This window comes from Oculina patagonica, chromosome 7 (assembly GCF_052425735.1).
Source record: "Oculina patagonica isolate OP01 chromosome 7, crgOcupat, whole genome shotgun sequence".
Lineage (NCBI taxonomy): Eukaryota > Metazoa > Cnidaria > Anthozoa > Scleractinia > Oculinidae > Oculina > Oculina patagonica.
This window is the reverse complement of record NC_135764.1, coordinates 31,077,470-31,105,327: the sequence shown is the minus strand read 5'-3', so window position 1 is coordinate 31,105,327 and position 27,858 is coordinate 31,077,470. Positions and strand designations below refer to the sequence as shown.

The 27,858-nt window shown below is 34.2% G+C and overlaps 1 protein-coding gene across 2 annotated transcripts; it reads left to right on the top strand.

Moving 5' to 3' along the window:
• Nucleotides 1-86: 86 nt before the first annotated feature.
• On the top strand, nucleotides 87-27,648 carry LOC144659614 (uncharacterized). 2 transcript variants are annotated; one of them, XM_078520082.1, is made up of 5 exons: nucleotides 92-225; nucleotides 19,748-19,823; nucleotides 23,903-24,068; nucleotides 25,853-25,929; nucleotides 27,388-27,648. In XM_078520082.1, the coding sequence occupies exons 3-5, from the start codon at nucleotides 23,922-23,924 to the stop codon at nucleotides 27,431-27,433; spliced, it is 270 nt and encodes an 89-aa protein (XP_078376208.1). In that variant the 5' UTR covers nucleotides 92-225; nucleotides 19,748-19,823; nucleotides 23,903-23,921; the 3' UTR covers nucleotides 27,434-27,648. The 2 variants fall into 2 exon arrangements, with proteins under 2 accessions (XP_078376207.1, XP_078376208.1); XM_078520081.1 differs by lacking the exon at nucleotides 19,748-19,823 and having other exon boundaries at nucleotides 87-225.
• Nucleotides 27,649-27,858: the final 210 nt, after the last annotated feature.

The window sequence follows — 27,858 nt, the reverse complement described above, 5'->3', positions numbered from 1 at the left end:
CAGTTGTTTATTACGTTGCGCGCTCATGAACATTAAAGCGTGACATCCACTGAAGAAGGGCGTCAAATATAATGAATTAACTTTCTATTACTAAACATGCTTTGTGTCCACTTGGAAATCAGCAGCGAGGAGTCTACACCCATTACATTATTGGCTTTAACTCCGACGCGAGCAGAACGAAGATCTTTCTCCATATTTTGAACGCCTCTTGAGAAAACCGTAACGGTAAGATACCTTTCCGATTCCAACTGAAGTAGTATAGGAGTTGGGGGTACGAGATCATAAAAATTTTTATTATCTCATACATCCCCAACTCCTATACTACTCACAGCACTGGATCCAAAAATGGATTCAAATATTGGAACCAAATCTCGGATCCAAAACCGAAATTCAAACCCTAGAAAACAAGCCTTAAAAACCAAACCTTGCTAAACCCTTTAATCAAAATATCAAAATCTCTTATACTCTTTTTCAAAATTTTGAAAACAGTGCGTTTAAACAAGCCTTGTTATCATAACTTTAATATCAATCTGGAAAACCAAGCGAAGCCGAGTTTTATGATGTTTTTGAAATTTATTTCAAAATCTCTTATACTCTTTTTTAAAAATCTTGCATCTTAGTGCGTTTAATTATTCCTTTTATCAAGTTGGATTCTAGTGCGTTTAAAATGAACGTCTTATATTACATTTTCAATATAATATTTTTGTATTTTTATCAGATTTTTGAACATGTTTTTATGTAGGATCATATTTGATATAATACCGAGATCAGTACAAATGTTAACTAATCTATTTGATTGTTCCTTTTCACTTAATTGTAAGAAAAGTGTATTGTCTTTAATGCAATGTTTTTCTATGATATTCATCATCTCAACGAATTTTTCTTTGATGTAATTTGATGTCATTATAATATTTATTATACATTATTTTTTATATCATTTATACAGTGCGTTTAATCTGATTTTTTGTTGTAAATGATGCTGTTATTAATATGCTTTTGTGTCAAAAGATGTCTCCATTTACCGGATAATTTATAGTTATAATTATTGCAAATGACACAAAACCATTCCTTTTTAGATGCATATAAAGTCTTGGACCTTCTTTTTGCATCCATCTTGTCTTTTTCAGTAAAATATCTTCGAACTTCAACCATTTATATATATACTTTAGAAATTTTTATATATTTTTAACCGACAGTTATGGTAAATTTTTAATGTTATATATTTCTTGTGATTCGTTATTTTTTATATATATTTATGACTTTTTTAAAATTATGGTGATTAATATTTTATAGTTCAAGGTTAAACATCTGCATTATTGTCATGGTTTCATAATATTTGGTTCAATACAATAGATTCGAATGTTCTATTGTTTATATTAACTAACCAATCATATTACAATAAACTTTTATACAAACTTTTATATAAACGTTTGTCATAAAATAAACTTTTATTCTCAGAATTGATTCAAGATGCCTAAGTCAATAAGCACGAATTTTATATATGTTGTAGATCCTTCATTGGTATCCAACTATTAAAATCATCATTATATCCTTTCCACTTCACTAAAGCTTGTTTCTTCTTATAATCCCTCCGAATGACTTTATCAATTCTGAATACGTCCTGTTTTGCTTTTAACAGTTCAGGTTCATAAAAACTTCCTTGTATGTCTTCATTATTGAGATCTTTCAATTTGTAAGTAATAGGATTAGTGTATTGTATCTTATCGATGGTAAAAATTTCTTCTGTCCAGTTTGGCGTGTACCCTTTATCGAAAATATTTCTTTTATACTTCGATATTCGAACCTTATCACCTATTTTGAATTTCGGTTTCTGTTTTGATGTTTTCATATCACCGTATAAATTGAAATATACTAAGCCTTCATTCTTTTTCCTCGATGCTTCTACGGGTGTCATTTTAATGCTTGAGTGTTTGGTATTATTATACTGTTTTAACAGCTTGGGTAGCATATCGAGGTACGTCGTATTACCTTGAGCAGTGAATTGTTTCCACATTCGGGTTTTAATTGTCCTATTCCATCGTTCGCATACGCTACTTTTCTCTTCATTTTCGGTTGAGTATAGTGTTATACCATTCTTTTCCAAAAGCTCCTTCATATTTTTATTGTAATACTCTTTCCCTTTATCAGTCCAAAGATATTGAGGTTTACGCCCCTCTTTGAATATGGTTTTGAATGCTTGAGTTACAGTTTCACCTTTTTTGTCTTTTAGAGGCACTATCCAACCATATTTACTGAAAACATCCAGTACCATGAGAAGATATCTATATCCCTTGTTCCATTTACTAAACTGTTGCATTTCGACCAAATCCGAACACCATATTTCATCAATATGGTTAACTATAACACGTCGTTTAGTAAAGTTACGTTTTATTGCTGTATGTAATTCATCAGCTAATTTTTCTTGCCATTTTTCTTCACCTGTCGTTTTTTTACGTTTTTTTTGGCTTAACACCCAAACCCAACTTTTCCTTTGTTGCAATGGTATTACGAGCAATAGCATGACCCCATTGTCTGTCTTTCCACGGAATAGAATCGAGGGCTTTTACCATCTTTTTATCAGCTTTGTTTTTGCATTTAACCTGATCTTTTGAGGGTTTATTTGCACAGACGCTGTAATCTACATCATGTTGCATCGATACAGCATCTGTTTTACCAGTTGGTTTTTGATATATCTTAAGTATTTTACCAGTATTTGGATCCCATTTGACCTGTTTTTCAAGAGGATTCCCGGGACCGGTATATTTATGGCCGGGTATAACAAAGCCTTCTTTTGGAGCTACTTTCAGAATAGCTTTGTGGATATCAAAACCCTTACCCTTTTTATAGTAATCAACATTGTCTTTTACACCTTTGAGAGTTTGACCTGCTAAAATTCTTGCCATTGAAGCAAAGCTAGGTGATGGAGTTACAAAATTTGATGCTACATAGGCTATTTTATCAACAGTAGAAGGGCCTTTATAACGAGCAAGAGCTCCGCCACTTTGACTTTTGACAAATTTAGTTTTAGTAATACCACAAGAAATGCATTCCGATTTGAGCATTAAACGATTGTTTTTTGTTCTCACATATTTTTCAGAACCAGGAACTGAATTAGTTTGTATTTTTTCACGTACACAATACGATTTAACCATTATATATATATTGATTAGATATTAATCGCAATAATGATTAATCCATTTACCGTTTTTATATTCACTGTAATTGCATTTTGGATTGGTATTTTCGTTAGCATACGAACCTGCTGGCTTCCAAAAACTCTTTGTTTGAATACCGCTACGAGGGTTTACTATGCCTTTTACGATATCTCCCGACCAATACTTTTTAAATAAATCCTTATCACCACCAGTTATACGCATAATGAAGCTAGCAATGTCTTGGCTCTGTTGAAAACCAGGAATTTTTTCCCCGACCTTTTTGTTAATCGTTTCACCAACTCCTCGCCCCTTTTTCTCACTGACAAATTTGGTTTTAAAGCTTTTACATTCAGAGCATATGCATTTCATCATAGTTCGGCCATTTTTGGTTTTAAAATATTTTTCACTTTCTGGTACACATTCTGTCTGTTTTTTCTGCTTTACGCAATATGATCTAACCATTATATATATTGATTATACAATTTCATCAAAATTTTTTTTACAGCTTTTCTTTTCTTTATCAATGAACAAAAATTCGAAGGGCATCAGTTTGTCAAATAAATTGGGATCTATTCTATTTTCTTTGCCGATCAGATTGGAATGGTTTTTTGTGGCTGGTGGATATAATAACATATGTGAACTGTTCAGTCTTATTTTCTGAGGCACATCATAGTAACTTTGACTCAAATAAATGGGAGTTATATTATGATGTCTTCCGTCAGTGAAATGATTCGCTATTTTGGATTGAATTTTGTCACAACAATTTATCAAATCATCGAAGACCACTATTTTTCTGTTATTGTTGGGATATTCTTCAGTATCCATTATTTCATCAGCAGTCTTAATCTCTAACACATCATAACCAACCTTTTTTGATATGTCATCCATCAATGATTCGAGATCTTTTATTTTGTCTTGATGTCTATTCGGAGTATAAAATATTATCTTGTCATAAAACACGAGCGGTTTTCTCAATATGTGCATCAGAAGGTTTGTTTTACCACAATTGCTTTGACCGCAAATGAGCATTCTGAATTCTTCATTCAAGAAGTTATTTAAGCTTCGTTTTTTGGCTTCTTTTTTGATGTTGTCATAGTTTGGAATCTTCATCAATATATATATTGTGTACATTAAAATATCTGTCTTCCAGCATTTATGTCAATTGATATATTAATTTTGTCATTTATCTAAACTATTATATATGGATATCGAAAAATTCAGAGAGAATCAGAAGAAGCATTATGAGAATAATCTTTTGAAAAGACAAATCAGAAAACAAATAAAAGACACACTGGATGAAAAACAATCAAGACAATTTGAAAGCAAGGAATTATTCAAACCCGTTATAACATCTCAGAAAGAGGTGAAAGAAACCATCGATAAAAAACAAGACAAATTAATTGAAAACTTGAATGAAAAACAAGAAAAATTAATTACAGCTGTTGATATGTTGAATGAAACAATGTCATCATCTGGTTCACAAAGTGGGGTTCAAAGTTGGTTAAGTGATTTACCATCAAAATTTGAACCTTTAGACATATTACCTGAAGAAGATGAAGAAGAAGATGAAGATGAAGAAGTCCCAAAAAAAGAAGTCGTTGAAGAACATATCTTTAACCAAGGTGAAAAAACCATCATAAGAAAATATGGATTTGATCCTGATTTGAATGATATTCCAGATGAAAAAGAAGTTAGATCAGCAATATCTCATCTAACTGGAAAAAGACGATCTTCAAATCGGATTATTAAAAATAACGCAAGGAAAGATCAAGAGATATTGAGTAAATATCGCACTGTTATAAAAGGAATCAATTTCAGGGAAAAAACAGGCGATGGTATCAGGTTTTACAAACAGCCGAAGCGGAATGCTTACAAGATAAACAATGGACAGTATGGCGGTTTACTCATAAATGTACCAAGATTAATCAATGAAATGGTCATCGAAGCCGTGAAAGATGGTAAAATGGTTTATGAAGACATTGCTGACAAATCACTCGTTGATCTCATCACAAAGAGGTTTAATCCAAAGAAAAAGTATTCATCAAAAGCAATCAAAATATTCAATAATCTCAATATGTTATCAAACATCCCAAAACATAGATCATCAGGGAAATCAAAACTGATTGGAGGTACAATGATATACTCAGACCCAAACGATTTGATGAAAAGATTGACTTTGTTGGCTGGAAGCAAAAGGGCTGGTAATACAAGTATTGTTCTCAGAAATGAAATGTGGCAGATCATTGATTATTTACTCAAACAAGGTGTGATAGCTAAAACACAATACGATAAATTTGTCAGGACTCAATTAATGTAATCTAATGATATAATGGAAATCCCGATGTTTTTGGATAGCAATGATGGTATAAGAGATTCAATGTCTCATGATTTTACCATCAATCATGTGCCTGAAATAGTCCTAGACAGGAATAAAACATATTATTTGGCTCTTTACAGTGCTGAAATGACTTATAGCTGGTTCAATGTGTCTTCAAAGTATGGAAATAACAAAATAAAATACAGCAAGGATTCTGGAGCGAATTGGGTTGAAATTGTTTTCCGTGATGGTAATTATTCTTATTCAGACATCAATGAGTATATTTCACAAATACTCGAAGTGAATGGTGATTTAAACGATAAGGGGAAAGGTATCTCACTTGAATTTTCATCATCATTATTGAAGGTGTATATTGAATTGGAAGAAAAATATCAATTGGATCTCAGAGAAGGTGATTTCTCAAAACTGATTGGTTTCAATAAAGAAATCATCACATCAACAAAATACGGATCCAATGCTCCAAACATAACAAGAAATGTTGATAACATTTTCATTCATTGCAATCTTCTGAGCGACTCACTTGTTTCTGGGACGCAAGGTGATGTACTTTATCGTTTTAGTGTTGCCAATTTGCAGATATCTTATCCATTTGAAATAAAAGAAACAATACCTCGACCCCTTTTCAACAAAATCAATACCAACATCATCAAAGAATTGAGGATATATATCACTGATGGATTGAACAACCCTATCCATCTCAATAATATACCAATTAACTTGACTTTGCTGTTGAAAGAAGTGTGATATTATATATCGTATTCGTATATGAGCAGAATCAGAAAAGTGAGAGATATGAATACCGGTATGTCATACTACATCGACATTGAAACCGGTGACCCAGTTGATGATCACCAAAAAGGAGGTGGTATTATGAACAGTTTAATTTCCACTGCAAAAAAATCATTGACAAGTAAAACCACCAAAGATTTGGCAAAAAAAGCCGGTAAAAAAGGATTACAACATGTTGCACATAAAACTGGCAACATCATCAAAAATAGACTGAATAAAGCAACCAAGAAAGAAACAGAAAAACTGAAAAAATACAGTGAATCAGAAAATAAGGGAGATATGATCGTCAGCTTATTACAATCACATCCTGAAAACAAAAAATTCCAACCAGAAAGAACGAAAAAGACGGAAGAACAATTGAGGAATGATATTCTCAGTCTGGAATTCGACAAATTAACCAACATGTAAAATAATGTAAACCATTATTATATAATGTCTTTCAGAAGTTCGAAATATTGCAAACGATATGAATATGTCTCATTTGAATTACAAAATCCAATAACATTACCTGCAAACAATCAATTTCAAAAGAAGAGTGGATACCGTTTCGTCATTGACAGTAGCAGTGAAACTCATCCTTTTGACTTGTATAATTCATACCTTTCTGTCGATTTTAAAATCACAAAAATGGATAACACTGGTTATGATGTTGCTGATCGGGTTGCAACCGTCAATTCCGGTTATTCACTTATCAATCAGTTGAAGGTTGAATTCAACGGAGTGAATGCTCTGGATACACCAGGGCTTAATCATGCTATCAATGTGAAAAATCTGACTGAATTATCATCAAGTTACACTGAAACAGTCGGACCAAGCATGTTTAATTACCCTGATACAGCCGTCGGAGCTGTGATTCTAAAATATACAATGAGAGCAGTACAACACGGTGCAAACAACGCTGGTAATGCTTATGAAGTAAGAAATTTCGTTGATGGAGATAATGTAAACTACAATGAGGGTTTCGCAAAAAGAAAAGCATTACTCACGCAAGCTGCTGAAAATAACATCATACTACCATTGAACAGATATGGTTTTTTCAACTCTTTTGAGACAGAAATAGCACCCAATGGTAAAGTAACCATTGATGTCAATCTTGAAACTGATAACAATGTAATATTTCGTGCTGGGGGTGACCCAGGAAGGTTTATTGTCACTAGACTTGTTTTATGGGTACCGAAAATGATATTTAATGCTGAGGGTGAGCAAATTTATCTTAAAACATATCTAAAGCCACATACATGGTCATATCTCAAAGAAAGAATTGAAATTTCTCCATCAACAGCGTCTCGTCAAGGTACATTCAGGATTACTTCTTCTATTCGTAAACCGAGGCATGTTTTTATATGGGCTCTTAATGATACAAAAATGAATGATCAAACACAGAATCCGTTTATATTTAATACATATAACATCGCGAATAACCGAACATTTTCAAATGCAAGGCTTGAGTTGAGTAACGGCGTTTTTTATCCAAATGAAGAATTAAAACCTGATACAGAGATCGTTCAAACATATAGGGCATTGATGGAATATCAAAAAGATTTCAATGCTTATTACACTTCTCCAACAATCACCCTGGAATCATTTAAAGAGTTATATGGGCTCATCTATTTTGATCTTAGAAACCAAGAGGAAGAAATTAAAAGTGGATCGACCAAAATCCAGTTCAGTTATAAACTATCTGGGAATCCAAATGCAAATTACAGCCTCTATGCTTTGATTCTCCATGAAGAAGAGCTTAGTGTTGATATCGTCAATGGTAAAGTTCTCCTCAAAGCTTGATTCGTTAATCAAATGTATTTTATGTAACGTTAATATATATGACTGAATACAAACCATACACTGTATCATTAAGCAGAAACCAGAAATTGAAGCTCACAAAAGCCATCATGACCAAATCTCCAATAACACTGAGATTGTTGTCTAATGATTTGTCTGGAAACGACAAAATGTTTCTGACAAAAACACAGATCAATAAGATCAAAAAATCGAAAACCCTCAATAAAGGTGTTGATATAAAAATTTCAAAAACACAAATTTCTCATATTAAACCAATGATACAATCTGGTATGGGTCTTCAAAATAGACCGTATCCACCTCCAATAAAAAGCCAAGGACAAGGATTGCGTAACAGACCATTTAATATCAACGATTATGCCCTGTACAAAAGTCCCCCTTTCATTGGTACTTGGGATCAGAAAGGTTCAGGAATAAAAAAAAGAACCATGAAGAAAAAAGTAACGCAACCAACCATTCCAATAATTGGATTGAGATTGTAAATAAACCAAAATTCATTAATAAAGCTTTGACCGATAGAGATTTGATTAATTGGTGTGATTATTTAAAAATTGATATTACCGGCATATATAGCAGAAACCAACATATGCCTAAAAAACATAGTCCATGTGTTATCAATTTAGATGATTTGAATAATGCTGGAACTCATTGGACTTGTTGTGTAAAAGGTAAAAATGACAAAACATTATGGTATTTCGACAGTTTCGGAATGCATTACCCCCAAGAATTTGAAATGAGAGCAAAGAGAGATGGTATCACCAATATTCTTTTTAATAATTCTCAATATCAAGACCTCAAGTCTGTTTTATGTGGTTATTATTGTCTTTATTTTTTACACCAAGCACTTGTATTCAAAAAAGAATATTTTGACATCTTGAAACCATTATCAATGACAAACACCAATCACAATGAAAAATTCATCAAGAACTATTTTGAAAATATATAACATAATTACATATGGGATTTTTTGACGGCAATCATACTGCGAATGCAATAACTGGTAGTGTTGGAAAAGAAGGACCAGCTGGGGTTGGGTTCAAATTGACCACTTCTGGAGATTACAGCATGGAAAAAAAGAAAATATTTGGGTTAAAAACTCAAGATGACATACCATTTGAATCTGATGATTATCCTAAGGATTTGGGTAGTGCTATTAATAAGAGATATCTAAAACAAAATTGTTTAACAAAATCCAAAAATGGAATCGATTTTGATGCTAGACAAGGTAATATACACAATACAGAAAATTGGTATCCTGGTCTATACGGACCTACTAGTCTTGTATCGAAGCAATATGTTGACATGAGAGATACAGATGTTAAAACTGAATTCGACACCAAACTCACTGATAAAGCCGATCTCAGTACCAATGATGAACAGACGTTTAAAAGCATAATAAACGTACCGAAATTCGATTCAGGATACAGCAATATGTCAAACGTAATGAATAAAGAATATATTGACTCCAGAGACGCGCTTAAAGCGGACAAATCGTACGCTGATGATACATATTTAACGAAGAAAACAGGTGCTATTTTAGCCAGCAGTAAGGCTTCGAAGGTATATGTGGACAGTACTTTTCTAACTAAATCCGTTGGTAATGGCTTAGCTCAGAGCTTACAAAATAGGCTCAATATTCACGGTAGTAACATGATGCAGGCAAATCTCCATATGGGTGGGTATAATATAACCCATCTAAAAAACCCAACCAATGATACAGACGCTGTAAACAAAAAATACATGCTTGATTATGTTGGTGAAAGTCATATAACTTCCGTTGGTCAAGAAAACACGTTTGCCCATATAATGACCGATAGTATCAATCAATTAAGCGAAGAAAATGATATCGAGCTTGGTAGTTCAATTGATCATCCGACTCCATATCACAAAATTAATACGAAAGTTGTAGACAGTAAGCTGGTACTTGACAGCAATAAAGGCTACTACTCAAGCAGATTAGGTATCAATGTATATAGTTTACCAATCAATCGATACACAATGGTTTTCGAGCTATTTTTTCCAGCTGAAATAGATCATGATAGTCTAGATATCGATATTGTTTCATCAATCGACAACATCGACAAATCAACTACGCGAGTTTATGATGGATATAGTCGAACAATAGCACAAATTAATAAATATCAACAACATCCTAATAATTATCTCTATGTTGATATCGTTTTAAAGATGAAATCAGGGAACGCATATGTCCCAAAATTACAAACATATATCGTGATTTATGGAATAAAAGGTTATCAGAGTAACGTTGATCCTAGGATATACGATCAGCTATATTATGTTGAAAATGATAGAATAGCTTTCAATGCATCAATTGATATGAAAACAAAGGCTATTTATGGTATTAAACCAGCTACTACTAATGACCAAGCTGTTAATTATGAACAGTTAAAACATTTTCGGGACAATTTGAAGTCTGATCTTGAATTAAAAATAGATAAAAAAAGAAACATCAGCTATTACCATAAAATTTTCGAGTATTTTTATGATCTAACGGATCCATCTGAATTCATCATGGCAGATAGTAACGGTGCTGTAGTGTCTGGATTAAATGGTAATCTTGTCTTTAATCCCACAAAATTGTTAGAAGATTTTGATCCAAAAAACGGCTTTATGAGTGGTTTCGAAATTAATTTAAATGAAAATGTCACTGAATCCGATGAATGGACTATATATATGGCATTTAAATATGACTATAAAGCCGGTGATAATAAAAGAATTAAAATAAACTTCGACAATGGTAGTAGTTTTGATTTTCCATGGGTGAAATTAGAGTCTAATCAGTTATCACTCGATTATGATTTAGATGTATCTTATGAGCAAATTAGAGATGTTTACATAGGTGTTTATTTGAATCTCTGGTATACTAAAATAGGTAATCAATTTAGAATCGGTATTTGTAACAACGGCATTAGTCTCGATAAAATTTTCTCGGGGTATACGCTGAATGCATCTAGCCTTCAAATTTCTTCAGGTTACTATATACAAAGAATCGGTTTTACTAAAACAGCAATATCAGTAAATAGTAAAGAGTATCACAAAGTCCAGTTTATAGACAAAGCGAAAGGAATTTTCTTTGAATAAATTGCTTAATTGTATAAACAATATATATATATGAAAGCTGTAGATTTAATACATGAGATACTAAAAAGTATTGAACGATTGATCCAAAATATCAGGAAATTATATAACAGAATAAAAAATAGAAAATCGAATGAACGAAACATTGTATAATCATATAACATATGAGAAGATATATGATGAATTTTAATCACATATCCAACAAATTATCAGAAGATAGAGTGAAGGAATTGAAGGACCTGTATAATAATTACCACCGATTACAGACATGTTATAAATGGAAGTATAAGAAATTGAAACGTGTTTATCTGTCTCTGCAGATGTCCTCCATTGGCTTGACTGTCATAGGTACTGTTGTTGGTAGTATCACTCTTAATCCTATTGTTATAGGTTGTTTAACAGGATCGGGTGTTTTGATTCATGGTTATATAACAAAGAGTAACATATCTGACAAAGTGAATAAATGCAAATTTGCATACACAAGTTATGAGAAAGTTTGTATACAGATAAAATGCTTCTTGAGAGGCTTACCATCAGACGAAAATGCTTTTCTGACCGATCTAAAAGTGCTTGACGACATAGTAATTGATCAATGCCCCACTGTAGATGAATATGTTAAAAAATATTATAAAAAATTCACTTCAGAATAATCTTCATAATCTCATCAAATTTCAACAATAAAATCTCACCCCAATACCGATCATTAAACGCTAGTGTTTTTTTTGATTCAGAAATCTGTATAAAATTGTATGGGATACCGAGCATTTTAAACAGCTCTCGTATAATATATTTACTTGAGATCATCCTCTTTCTTCTTTTATTTATAGATGGAAGAATACTATCGATTTCATGAAAAACCTTATAAATTTTATGACGATGATTTACAGTCAATTGCACCCCATTTTTAATACAAATATTGTTTAATACGTTCTCGATATGGTATTTTCTGTTATATATGCTTTTATGCCATATTTTGTCTCTGTTCTCGTAAAAATCAAAATACTCGCTAATATATTTATAATTCTGAGTCCCGCAATTTTGACATACTTTCATATATGCATCTTCCAAAATATCAGGTTTATCACAGCAATGATCAACAACTTTATCGCCTGTATATAATAACTCATTGCAAAAAATACAAGAACCCTCGCCCATTATTTTTAAATCGCTATGTATCTGTGTATCACAAAACATCTCATATATAAATATATTTATATAAAGATGGTTCAAGGCAATAGAATTAAGTTATGAAGACTATCATCGAGTTTGTCTCTGTTTGCATGCATTGTTATATCGTCTAAAATGCAATTATGGAAACACTCGTAATTGAATACGCAACGCATATAAACTTTTTGAGTAAACTTTACTCAAAAAGTTTATAATAAAAAAATTCTTACTCATAATCACACCAGATTAAAATACCTGCTGACGCGTCAGCAGGTTTTTTCGGTCAATGGTTTAGTCATTAATCATTTATAACTTATGGCTAAAACCGTAAACTGAATAATTATGTATTTAATGTTGATCCTTACGAGGTCTTCCACGTCGTCGTTTCTGGTCTTCAGGTATACACTCTAAACGTACATGATTTTTGTGTTCATTTGATATTTCAGATCTGCTGTTAAGGTCTGAAGATAGCATTTTAATAATACAAATATTTGTTTTAAGAATGCTCTGAATACAATACATTTTATTAATGAAGGCTATATCATTCGAGCTTTGATCAGATTCTAAAAGGTGTTTGATATTTAATGTTATATCAGTCATTCTATATATATATTAAAGAAAATAATTATCTGTTTATATCTAAACGCACTATAACAGTCACATATATAAAGACAAGTTATGTAACATATATTGAAGAAGGCTATAAGGCTGGTTACACAGTATTGATATGATACTGTTATTGTTGTTGATGACAACCAATAATATTTTATTACTAGTTATTTTTAAACGCACAATATATTTATAGTAAAAGATATAAAGAAATATCATTTATAGTATAATAAGAGAAAATGGGAAGAAATTTAAAGTATGATAACGACGCTGATAGAATAAACGCTATCAAAAATTCAAAGACTAAGTATATGTTAAATAAACGATGGAAATGCGATATATGTAATTACGATAGTTCATTAGCAGCTAAATGGACACATTTGAAGTCAAAAAAACATTTCAAAAATGCTGTTTTCAAAGCAATAGAAGATGATGATAGATTTGAAATAATTGAAAATAACAATACACAATGGAAAATAAAATTATCTTATCTAATAATATGAACAAATCAGATCTAGCTAAGCTATCGAAAACCGATCTTATAAAAATAAAAAAAATAATTTTACTATAAGACACTTAAAGAAATAATAATTTCATATAGTATAAAAAATGGAAAATAAAAATATCTCATCTAATAATATGAACGAATCAGATCTAGCTAAGCTATCGAAAACCGATCTTATAAAAATGATATTATCACTAAAAGCAAACCAACCTAATATTTACAAACCACGGCCTCCGAAGCCTACTCCAAGACGAAACGTTAAACAAATGATTCAAGATTATGAAGAAAATATCATTCAAACACCTACTGAGTTTAGGGATGATTACAAGCCTAAACCCATGCCACGGACTATAAAACAAAAACCAATTCCATTACCAAGGACTAAGATAGAACAAGTTGATAAAGCTCTTAAAGGTTACACAAAGTCTTTTGAAATTGGTATAAAACACAACAAAGACCCGTTATTACAACTACAAAACACAAGGAAAGCTGTTGAATATCATATCATAAAAGAACTATCAGCCATGAAAGGACTCAAATTTGCTGAAACTCTTAAGGTGACATTTTCAAAGATGACTGGCGATAGTGTAATATATAAAACAGCTTATTTTAATTGCAAACCACAAACAATCATCAATAATCTAGAGATCGAAGAATCACTACAAGCATCTAAACAACAGATATTAAATTTCGTAGCTCAATGGATATCTGAAGGCTCAGGATGGACTATTGAATCAGTTGATGGTCATTATATAAATTTAGTTAAATATGAACCAATGAAAGGCGAATCTTATATTCAGCTACCACCAGAACTTAGAAACAGTGCTAAAGGATTAATAAACATGAAAAATGAAGATAATGAATGCTTTCGGTGGTGTCATATCAGATACATAAATCCTCAAGATAAATATCCTCAACGAATTAAAAAATCTGATAAGGCATACATCGAGAGATTAGATTACTCTAAAATTGAATTTCCAGTAAAAATAAAACAGTACAATAAAATTGAGAAGCAAAATGAGATTAATATTAATGTTTTCGGTTATGAAAACAAACAACCATATCCCATCTATATATCAAAAGAAAAGTATGACAATCAGATGAATTTATTATTGATAACTGAAAATGAAAACAAGCATTATGTTCTAATAAAAGATTTTAATAAATTCATGTATAACCAAACTAAACACAAAGAGAGGAAGCACTTCTGTATGCACTGTTTACAATGCTTCAGTTCTGAAAAAGTATTAAATAATCACAAAGATAATTGTATTCAAATAAATGGAGTACAAGCAGTAAAAATGCCTGATAAGGATAACAACATACTAAAATTCAACAACTTCCATAAACAGCAACAAGTGCCATTTGTCATTTATGCCGATTTTGAAGCTATAACAGAAAAGATATCCGGCTGTAAGCAAAACAATGATAAATCATATACTGAAGCCTATCAAAAGCATACTGACTGTGGATATGGTTATAAGGTTGTTTGTTGCTATAATGATAAATATTCCAAACCGATACAAATATATAGAGGAGAAAAAGCTGTTTACAAATTCATGGAAAAGATGCTAGAAGAAGTTAAATATTGTAAAAATACAATGAAAAAATACTTCAAGAAACCATTAAAGATGACTAAAGATGATGAAAATGAATTTCAAAAAGCAGAAGCATGTCATATCTGTGATATAAAATACATAGATGAAGATATTCGGGTTAGAGACCATTGTCATATTACTAGCAAATACAGAGGGAGCGCTCATACAGAATGCAATCTGAAATTAAGAATAGAACCCGATAAAATAAAAATTCCAGTAATTTTTCACAACTTAAGAGGTTATGACAGCCATTTCATAATGCAAGAGATAGGAAAAATTGTAAAAAATCATACATACAAAAATAAAAAGGGAGAAATTAAAGAAATGAATATCAATGCTATACCAAATAATATAGAGAAATATATGGCCTTCATGCTCGGTAATCATTTAACCTTTCTAGATAGTTTTCAGTTTATGAGTTCAAGTCTTGAGAAGCTGGTTAGTAATCTACCTAAGGAATCCCTAAAATATACTTCTGAAATATTCGAGAGTAAGCAACTCAATCTGATGTCAAGAAAAGGAATATATCCGTATGACTATATGGATAGCTTTGACAAATTTAATGAAAAACTACCCAAAAAAGAAGACTTTTACAGTATATTAAATGATGAGCATATATCAGATGATGACTATAAGCATGCTAAAAATGTGTGGAAAACGTTTAAGATCAAAAATATGGGTGAATATCACAATTTATATCTTAAAAGCGATGTACTTTTACTTGCTGATGTATTTGAAAGCTTCCGCAAGACCTGTCTTAAGTATTATAAGCTAGATCCATGCCATTATTTTAGCAGTCCCAGCTTGTCTTGGGATTCAATGCTTAAAATGACAGATATCAAACTAGAGCTTATAACAGACATTGATATGTACCAATTCATTGAAAAAGGAATGAGAGGAGGTATTAGTTATATAGCCAATCGATATGGTAAAGCAAACAATAAATATATGAAAGAATATGATGAAAATTCAGCCTCAAAGTATATCATGTATCTTGATGCTAATAATCTCTATGGTTGGGCTATGAGTCAATATTTACCAACAGGTGGATTTAGATGGTTAACACAAAAACAGATAGATGAAACAAACTTAGCTAAGTACAAAGAAGATTCTAATAAGGGTTTAATTTTAGAAGTTGATCTAGAGTATCCTAATGAACTACATAACCTTCATAATTCATACCCACTGGGGCCAGAAAAAGTTAAAGTAACTAATGACATGTTATCAAATTATTGTAAAAACATAGCAACTAAATACAATATATCAACAGGATTAGTTCATAAGTTGATTCCAACTTTAAACAACAGAGAAAAGTATGTACTACATTATAGAAACCTTAGATTGTACTTAAATCTTGGATTAAAGCTAAAAAAAGTGTACAGAGTGCTTGAATTCAATCAATCTCCATGGTTAAAACAATACATCGATTTTAATACCGAAAAACGTAAAAATTCTAAAAACGCTTTTGAAAAAGACTTTTTTAAATTGATGAATAATTCAGTATACGGCAAAACCATGGAGAATTTGAGGAAGCGAGTCGACGTTAGGTTAGTGACTAATAAAAATAAATTATTAAAGTTAGCTTCAAAACCAACATATGTCAGTAGCAAAATATTTAATGAAAACTTAGTAGCTGTCCATAAAATCAAAGAAACATTAACCCTCAATCGACCTTCATATGTAGGAATGGCTATATTAGATTTAAGCAAAACACTAATGTATGATTTCCATTATAACTACATAAAAAAGAAGTATGCAAACAAAGCCAAACTGCTATTCACAGATACAGACAGTTTAACTTATGAAATTCAGGCTGAAGATGTATATAAAGACTTTTTTGATGATAAAGAGAAATTCGATAACAGTGACTACCCTGAAAAATCACCATTCTTTGATAAAACAAACAAGAAAGTCATTGGTAAATTCAAAGATGAAGCTTCTTTTATTCCTATTTTAGAATTCATCGGTCTGCGATCAAAAATGTATTCTTATATTAAAGACAATCTACAAGTAGGAAAGACAGCCAAAGGAATCAAGAAATCCGTTATCAAAAAAGATATCACACATGAAAACTACAAAGAGACCTTATTCAATAAAACACAGATGCATCATACTATGAAAACCATCAGAAGTCAAGGCCATCAACTTGGAAGCTATGAGATTAATAAAATATCACTGAGCTGTTTTGATGATAAACGGTATATACTTGATGATGGCTTAACAAGTTATGCTTACGGGCATTATAATATAAAGCAATAATTTTCATTATGATTTCTAGTGTAAGAGATTTTTAAACGCACCTTGATTTCAAAATTTTAAAAAGAGTATAAGAGATTTTTTTATTTTGATTAAAGGGTTTAGCAAGGGTTGGTTTTTAAGGCTTGGTTTTACAGGCTTGGTTTTCTAGGGTTTGAATTTCAGTTTTGGATCCAATATTTGATTCCAATATTTGAATCTATTTTTGATTCTATTTTTGATTTCATTTTTGATTCCATGTTTGATTCTATTTTTTGATTCTATTTTTGATTCTATTTTTTGGATCCAGTGCTGTGCAGTAGTATAGGAGTTGGGGATGTAAGAGATTATAAAAATTTTTATGATCTCGTACCCCCAACTCCTATACTACTAACTGAGCATACGCATATCAGCAATGCCAAAGGAATCGGCATGTCATAAAGTATTTAGTTTGTATTCAGTGTGGATTGATAGCTTCGCCGGCGAAGTAAATCAACCGCAAAAGCAGAAAAACACCTTTGCCTTGTTGAGTTTTACTCAAACTGCAGCTGGCTGAGCTGTTACAAGCGGAACTGCATAGGTTCAACTAGCCTTAGTTTGTTGTTAATTGATATTCGAATGCTTGAAGTATCTAAGGCCTAGTTTAGACGTCGTGTTTCTGCCGTGCCGAACTTAATTCAGCCATTTTAAGTTCGACAACGAAAAGCACGGCAGAAACACGGCGTCAGAATCAAACTTTTGAATTAATTTCGGCAAAGCAATTTAGTTGGGAGAGAGCGAAAAACGCGGGCAAGCTCCCTATCCTGATAAAAGTGCGGCATTTCCTCGGGAAGGGAAAACGCCGATGATGTTTACATTGAAACCATGACATAAACTGCCAAGATGCGGCAAAGGAACTTAAACGGAAAAGGAAGACAATCATAACAAGGCAATTTAATATAGCGGCACATACATGGTTTTCAAGTAGTTTAGTCTGGAATAGGGCATAGTAATCACAGAATTTTGGTCTAGAATAGACCTTATGCAAAAATGGTTGTCATTCATTTCTGTTGTTTGGTCAAGTTTCTTAAAACGCTGATGGTGGCACTTAAATATATATGAAATATTATGCTATTTTGAGAAGTTTCAGTGTTTTGGGTTAAATGGCTGCAAAGTTATGACTCATTCAAATTTACATGTAAGAGATTTGTATGGAAAAAGTCACCCTGGCCTGCCTAGCCTCGTTTTCATGTTTTTGGCAATATAAATGCCCCTGTAACTTCCCATTAAATGAATGTATAGCCTTTAAACTTCATACACTGATTTACTTTGACTTTATCTTTAAGTTAGAGTAATTTAATTTTGTTGACAAATGATTCTTCTGGGAGCCGAAAATTAACAGCCGCCATATTTGCATTGGGTCTATAGGGTATCATTTTTCGTGCAACTAATTAATTCCTAGAAGAATTTTGTCTAGACCGGCAAAGTTTAGCGGGAATTTCTCAACCTCGTTCCCAGGCCTGGCGTTGAAATTTTGATTGGACTTGTCTTAGGAGGTATGTAACCTAAAAAGGACAGGAAAGTTTGTTTAAATTTGGTCTAGAAGCTTCAATTACTTTGATAGCATTTATCGAGAGGAACTTGATTTTGAAAGTTGTATTCAAAATGGTTGCTATGGCAAACATCCACACTCTTTTGAAGTGCCACTTTATAGCATTAGTGCCAACAGCAACCTCTCGTCCCCAGGGTCTTCTCCGTCTTCAAAATGGCGGCGCCATTTTGAAAACCCGTCGACAAGAAGACCCTGTACTGGGGACGACAAAATTTGACTTCCAAACAAACATATCGTGTGAGCTTCTGTATCGCCTTGTGCAATAAACCTCAAGTTATGACCAAAAAAGGAAACTAAAACTATCCTGCCCGGGTTTTTGTTCTCGAATTAACTTAATGCTGAATTAATTTTAGAGGCAGCAAACGGATATTAAATCACGGTGGATTTAATCGAATGAATTCAAATTCTAGAAACATTTTATGTAAGCGATCGGTGGTTTTTCATTGCAATCAGCGGCTTTTACTGCAGATTACAAAGAGAAATTCATAACAAAACCTTAAAAATTGCCGCCCTATATGAAAACATTAAAAATTAAAGTATTCTCTCGCACGCTGCTTGACTTCCACCCTTCGTTTGATGTGCCGTCTGTAAAAGTATTAATTAAATTGGATATACAGAGGGGAAAATAAAAATGTGTAAGTCAATTTCTTTTTTCAGTCAAAATTTAGTGTTGTAGGAAAAGACAAGTTGAACAGGCTTAATTTTGTAATTTTGCTATCCATATAGGTCCAAAACGCGGTCTTTTTTATCCCTGTCTCTCCATGGATTTCTTTGCACTGTCTTTGGTATGTTAAGTTTCAAAATGCCTCGGGAGAACTGACCCTTTTTTGGTTCGAAAAAAGGTTTTTGAATTTATTTATTCAGAACTTGTAGACGAGAAACAGGCAAAACCCTTTTTAACTGACTTTTCACAGAGAACGCCAGTTTTTCATAGAAAAAGGTAAGAACCTAACGAGTGATTACAAATATCCTATGTTTTTCATTTTTAAACGTAATTGGTCGTGGTGGATCGCTTACTGCTCAGGGTATTTATTTTGTGAGACTTTCGAGGGTGCCCACATGCAGGATTATTGCCGCCATACTACCAAATTCTATACTGCCTCGTGCAAAATTCGTTAAGCAAGTCTCGCTTTAAAGCTTTTAGTACCTTTGTATTTCAACGGATCGAATGGATGTCGACTGTTAAAATTATGGCAATTCAGAAAACGAATTTTAAATGCAGAGGACAGCAGCTAAAAATTTTCAGAGTACCTCTCTCCAGGGTTTTAATCCGGGTTTAAGGGATGTAGAAAACGTGAAGCTTCGGCGGCATCAGACCTACACTGCGAAAAACGACAGCAACATTTACAGAGTTGGTTAGGCGACAACGGTCTTCAGAAGATTGCGACATTGCGACACGGCTACCACCCTCGGATGGCCTTTTTCTATTGCAGCATTTATCCTCATCAATCCTCAGAACGTCTTAAACAACTTGCACGGACATTTACTTAGACCAAGCCACTTTAGCCTGGTTTTCACTAGCGACGCAAGCAAAAGCGCAAGCATAACAGCTCTTATTTCACCATGAAAACGGCTTCAACTCAAGCAAAAGTACAAGCACATTGCATTTTGATCCTTGTACTTGTGCTTGCGGCAAGCAAAAGGATCAAAAATTGTCCTTTTTGCGTGATTGCGCTTGTGCTTGCGTCGCTAGTGAAAACCAGGCTTTAATCCCAATATAGTTAATATAGTAAATATTGCTTTTGCCGGTTATCTTACATTATTTTGTACATGGATAACAGAACTTTTACGGTAATATTTGTCGTGTGTTGTACGCTACTGTAAAGCTTGAGCCTTTGCTCGATAATATTGTTTTTACTGCATAACATGAATGAACAAATGAGGTATTGATCGATGTTAAGGTCGCGGGGGATACCTACAGCATGAATAAATTCATGAAGCGAAATTTTGCTTGACCTGCATCTTTTAAAACGCTTATTTCTCGGCCGTTATGGGTGCTATCAAGCTCAAATTTTACAGAGACATAAAGAAATGATAAAAGATTGTGTATGTCATCTTTTATTTGGTAGATTGTACTTAACGGCGATGTAATAGCCACGTAAGTGCCAAATTGGGAAGAACAGGATTTTGTGGCAGAGTTCGAGTAGGAGACAGCACACTGTGATCTTGTCAAAAACTAATCAGTCAATATCTCTAGAGTGTCATAACAGAAGCGGATTTTTTAATTTAAAATTTGCCAGCAAGTTATGGCGGTTTAAATGCGCAAATTTTAATTTAATGCCTTCTGCCTCTTTCTAAAAGCCCTCTTTTAAAATTTCGCCTCTGTTATGACACACTACAATATCCATAGTTTACTTATCTGCAGTGACAAGACATAAAGGTCTGTATCCGCGACAACAACAACTTTATTTGCACCTATTAAAAGATTGTGATATTCTCTGCCTTATTTGCACCTATTAAAAGATTGTGATATTCTCTGCCTCAAAATTGTCGGAAAAGTCCAAACTTTGAGATTTCCGAAGGTGTCCCGACCAAAACACGATCAGTTTCCAAAGGAGAGATGTAATTATGGTAATTATATTCCACGCTTTTATTGTGAGAACAATGCGTTTTTATGAAGGACACGATTTTTTATACCGAATATTGTTGTGATTACTCTGAGTTGCAGAAACATTCAAATTTGAATAAAAATTAGCTCATAGACTTCCTACAATCTATATTTAACAATTATTCGCCTCAGGCTCAGTGATTATTGTCGAATAATCCCCGAGACTTCGTCTCGGGGATTATTCGACAATAATCACTGAGCCTGAGGCGAATAATTGTTTTAGTATAATTTTCAGAGGCGAATATCAAAAACTACAAAATAACAAAAGAAAACACGAAAACAACAAACAAAAGTGCTCGCTTGCATACGTGTAAACCAGTTTAATTCATCGATTGAAATCATAATTTACACTCAAGTTTAAGCAATAAAACGGAACAATACAAACAGTAACACTACGAAAAAGATAGATATCCGGTACCTTTGACTTCTGAGCAATTGTGTGAATCCTCTCGAAATTACTAGCTCCAGTAAGAAGAGAACTAAATAATGTTTTGACAGTCGATCTGACTGAGTACATGGCCGTGTGTGATCTCCAAAACCACCATGTTTACGATCATTTCTAACGCCTTGAAAACCATCTCTTGAAAATATTTTCGGTCCAAAAGCCTTGGTAGTAAATTTGCAAAATTCCCAATGTTTCAAATATCCAGGACTTGGAGTGATTTCTTTTAAATGAGAGAAATTTTCATTCAGCAAATGCCGCCATGTTAACTGACCTGGATGGCAAACGTGGCATGGCTTAGTAGCCAAACCTTCAGATGCAATATTCACCGCCTAGCGCGGTGAATATTTAACAATTATTATTCAACAGATGCGCGCGCTGCCCATATATGGTCAAAATGTTAACGATATCTGTCATCCGTACATAACAGATATCCTGCGATATTCGTAGGTTGCGAAGATTCGTCCGAAATCTTGTAAAGCGCTGCACAATTACAGTTTTTCTATGTGCAAAATATGTTTCGTTGACAACTTTTTGAATAATAAAACAATTATCCTGCTAAATCTTGCGGAATATCGTCTGATTTTAGCCAACTCGGCCTTCGGCCTCGTCGGCTAAGTATCAGGCGATATTCCGCGCGATTTCGCAGGATAATTGTTAATTATCCTGCGAAATCGCGCGGAATATCGCCTGATACTTAGCCGACGAGGCCGCAGGCCGAGTTGGCTAAAATCAGACGATATTTCGCAAGATTGAGCAGGATAATTGTTTTATTATTCAACAAATTGTCAACGAAACACATTTCGCACATAGAAAAACTGTAATTGTGCCGCGCTTTACAAGATTTCGGACGAATCTTCGCAACCTACGAATATCGCAGGATATCTGTTATGTACGGATGACAGATATCGTTAACATTTTGACCATATATGGGCAGCGCGCGCATCTGTTGAATAATAATGCGACATAGTCCGAGCTTCCCGACCAATCAGAATTGAATTCACCTCTGGAAATTATACTAAAAACGTATAACGCCAAGTGTTGTTTTAAATTGGTCAAAATATCAAAGAAACAGGATTTTTTTTAAAATCACGCGCACGCACCCATATTTTTATCCAGTCATGAATATCTCGGTCAGTCGTTGCACTTCGTGCATACGCTTTAAATAAATGCATAATGATGAGACTAAGGTGTCCCCCGCGACCTTAAGAGTTGCTGAGTTGATATAATAAGCTTCATACAGAATCAGAAACCCATAAGGATTGAAACGTGTAACTCCCTATGATTCGCATTGTTCAAAGCGTTTGCACATTCGCTTACACGAAGTACCATATTTGGAAAATCATGAGATACATTTAACAATAAAAATTACTATATTTGGATTAAATTCACAGCGCGCGCTAGCTCACGCTCGATGGCGTTATCCTGTTTCTAAACAAGCTTGGTTGAATAAAGTTAAATTTGGTTAAATTTTCCTGTTTCATCTTCATGAAGTAGTCTGGAGAACTTCGCTTCGATACACTTAATGAATTTCTTCAGTTTCTGTAAGAAATTTACGGTGTTTAGGTCGAAATTCAAGCAACTTACCGCAAAACCAAAAATTATGTTGCGTGTGTCATTACCTCTATAAAGCATTCGCGTACAAATTCTTCGTGTTTCCAAATATGGTACTTAGCATATGAATATTCAAACGCTGTGCGCGCGCGTTACACGTTTCAACCCTTTTGGGTTTCTGACAGAATCTAACCAAAAGCAACAATTGATGAAAACTGATGACAGTCGATGAAAATCGATGATAATCGATGAAAGTCGATCATGTTAAAAGTCACAAAATTTTCCGTCATCGATTGATCATCGATTTTCAATATCAATCGATTATATGGCATCGATTGTTATCGATTGATATCGCTTATCATCGATTGTTCAGGCCAGCAAAATTGTAATTCAAGCCCCCACATTTATTTTTCAGACTCGATTCCGGAGAAAGTATGAAGTGCTTATTTGCAATTGTTTTCGTCTCGATTGTCCTCGTGGAATGCATCCATGCCACTCCATTCAGGAAACAAGCAGCCCAATCTGATTGGGAGCCTGTATTCCAAGATGATCCTTATGTTCCTATGGAGAACAATGACGAGGTGGGTTCAGTACAGCCATTAATTACGAAGCAATCCACCCGATTTGCTCTATAAGTTTACTTTTGAGTAGTTTTCAATCGAGTTTCGTAAAACCAAAACCAAAGTAATCACTCGAGCCAACTCATATTAAAAGGCACAATAAAAACTAGAAGCAAATACGATTAGCCGGGAAACGGGCCCGGGAAGCGTGTGCGAGTGACAACGAGTGGATTTTGTTTTACTTCGGATTGGTCGAGAAAGTGGCTCGAGTTTTTTGAATCAATCATTAAGCGTAGAAATGGAAAACCATTTCAGCGAGTGACAACGATTGGGTTTTGTTTTACTTCTGATTGGTCGAGAAAGTGGCTCGAGTTTTTTAGACCAATCATTAAGCGTAGAAATGGAAAACCATTTCAGCGAGTGACACCGATTGGGTTTTGTTTTACTTCTGATTGGACAAGAAAGTGGCTCGAGTTTTTTAGACCAATCATTATTAAGCGTAGAAATGGAAAACCATTTCAGCGAGTGACAACGATTGGGTTTTGTTTTACTTCTGATTGGACAAGAAAGTGGCTCGAGTTTTTTAGACCAATCATTATTAAGCGTAGAAATGGAAAACCATTTCAGCGAGTGACACCGATTGGGTTTTGTTTTACTTCTGATTGGACAAGAAAGTGGCTCGAGTTTTTTAGACCAATCATTATTAAGCGTAGAAATGGAAAACCATTTCAGCGAGTGACAACGATTGGGTTTTGTTTTACTTCTGATTGGACAAGAAAGTGGCTCGAGTTTTTTATACCAATCATTAAGCGTAGAAATGGAAAACCAAAGAAAACGCGAACTCCTTTCGACACTCAGGTGTAAACCTCATAGAATATATTTAACAAAATGTCTGCATTCTGATCGGTTAATGAGGGTAGAGAGTGAACCTCAGACTTTCAAGGGTAATTTTTTGTTCCATTTTATGATCTGGAACTTTCTTCCATGATTGGGGTGTTTTATTTCGGCAGACAGTAAACTGATTAGATAATCAACCATTGCCACAAAAGTGCTAGCCTGCGTAGCAGGCATCTGTGTAGTTTTTAGCGCATTTAAAAGAGTGCGCGATCGCGAGAAGGCCGCGCGAAGAAAAAAATCGATTTTTTCCTCGCGTGGCCCTCTCGCGCCTTTCGCGTTCCTCCCATACGCGCGCTAGAAACTATACGGCGCCTGCTACGCAGGCTACAAAAGTGCTAGAAAAAGACAAGCTTGATGACTACATCCAGTGCTTCAAACAGCGTTTATGACTGTTGGATTTATTTAGGATGCCCTTTCGATTTACACTTCGTTCAATTGTTTTCTCCAAAACGATTTTAAAAGTTTTCTTTTCTTAAATTCTCCATGAATTATACTGAGTATCAAGTTATTGCCTTCAGTGCCAGATTTTCAACTAAAGAGATATTGCTTTTGATAATAATAATAATAATAATAATAATAATAATAATAATAATAATAATAATAATAATAATAATAATAATAATAATAACCTTTATTTACCCTCGGCAGTGTTTATAGCACAAAGGCTAGTGGGGCCGAGCAAATGACAGTAAAAAAAATCAAATAAACACAACAAGGTTAAGAATCCCAGATAGCCGGAGGCAAACCAGCTGGCTATTTACAAGCGGGTCGAGAATTTAAACTTGGGACCACCAAGCACAAATTCGAAGCGATTTTTATTACGTTTTAGCTAGCTAAGCGACTTAACACCTGGTAATAGCTACAACGCATATTTATTTTTGCCATTTGTTGTTACTTTCCCGGATTAGGGCTATGAAATATTTGAGAAGCGGTGCACATATGGCCGATGCTCGTCAGACGATGAGTGCTGTGATAATATGAGATGGTGAGTGTACATCCCTTCCGCTGACTTGCCTGGCTGCACGGCTTTCTTGCTTTCTTTCTTCCTTCTAGACTTGCCCCAAGTCGCTCGTTTTTTCTTTGCATCTATAGTTACTTAAATAAAATCGCTTTGAAATCAAGCGAGAAAGACCACTTGAGTAAAATCACCTTTGTAATCGCGCGGGATTTATTTCTGTGAACGCGCGCGCGACACTAAATTACCGAGGAATGGCTCGGAACGAGCGACTTGTGTCACTTGCAGGAAATCGATTCTGGCTGACGTTTATTGCCGCGAAAAATTGCATCATGCTTGTGTGCACTGAATTGGTTTCTTTTATCGTATTGACGTCAGTTTCGTGCGCCGTGTGCAGCTGACGCGCGCTGTGGCATACGTATCAGCCTGGTGGCGTATGTTAAAATTGCGATTTTCTTCCCTTTTTGTGGGAAATCATACTTAGGGCCCTTGTTGGCTCTCTCATTTCAGTAAGATTTAAAAGGGACATGCACAAAAAAAGACATTTGTGTTGTTTGTTCTAAAACTGGTTTAACTGCCGATGTGAGAAGGAAACAAGTCTGCTCAAGAGGTGAAAAGTTAAACGAAAGCTTGTCTCGCGAGCAGCGCGCGCTAAGTTGGCGGGCACAGCGCGCTCAGTAAGTTCGCGCGCAATACAATATGATTGACATAATCTGATGGCGTCACCGGTGGAAAAATCCACCGGTGACGCCATATTTCAATTGGCGCGTGCATGTGAGCCAAGTCGCTCGTTCCGCAACGATCCTCCGCCATTTTGTTTCTCATGCCTGCGCGCGCCCTCCGTTTCCGTATCCAGCGGTCTCCTGCGAATCTAACGAGCGACTTGAAACAAGTCTATCTTCCTTCCTCTGTTCGTTCCTCAGTTCCTTTCTTTCCTCTCTCCCCTTATACTGTCCTTATGGCTCCGTAAGGCAAGCCCGCTCATCCCCCGGGCCAGGGCATTTGTCGGGCTTTTGTCTCTTTTTTTCAATAATGTACCAAATTCCCCACGACCCACGGGACAAGATCAAAATTTTATTCAAATGATTAATGAAGAAAGCAATAACTTTTCACAAATAAATGGATCTTTGTTAAAACCTGTGATAATTGTCATTGCCTTGTTAAAATAATTATATTATTAATTGAAACAACAACTCTTTCATGTACCTTAGACACCTGCGATCAGGCGATCTTTTTTCCTGGATTGATAAGTAAGGAGGGAGGGCATGATCTCAGGTTAGTCCCGCTTTGGCAACTTGCCCACCCTGGGAAACTAAGTGAAAAAAAAATTCCGGACAAATGCTCCCCCTAGGGGGGATTAGCGGGCTTGGAATTGACGAAGCCATAAACTATGCGTAATTTCTCGGTTGGTATTCTCCCTTGTGCTTTCAACTATGAAAGCTTTGACAAACAAATTTAAAATAATCATTGCTTTCATTTCTTTTTCAGTCTTTGGAAGCCGGGTGCGAATGAAGAACAAGGTTATTGCAAATGAATAAAGAAAGATTTCGCTTTTTCGCACTGTGTAGACAAGGGATTGTAAAGGATGGTAGTGCGATAACGTTTCTTCCTTTTTGAGTGAAATGCATAAAAGTTGTAGCTTGACAATAGGTCGTTTATTGGCAGTTTACTATGGACTGAACTATTGTGACATAGTTCAACTTTCACTGCACATGGCCTCGAGAGGGAAAATAAAATAAAAGAATTAAAGCCTTGCCTTATTGGCTGTGTATTCTTTAAAGCATATGCGCTAAAAGTGCGCAGCATCCCTCTATTTCGTTACAAGACTTGCAGTATTTTGACATAGAAAGTAGATTTTCACGATATACCCACCTTATTTGTTGGCCAGATAAAGGCTCGTAGGACCGAGAAAAATTATTTTTGAGAGCAGGCCCCACTCTAATTGCAGGGTGTGGATGA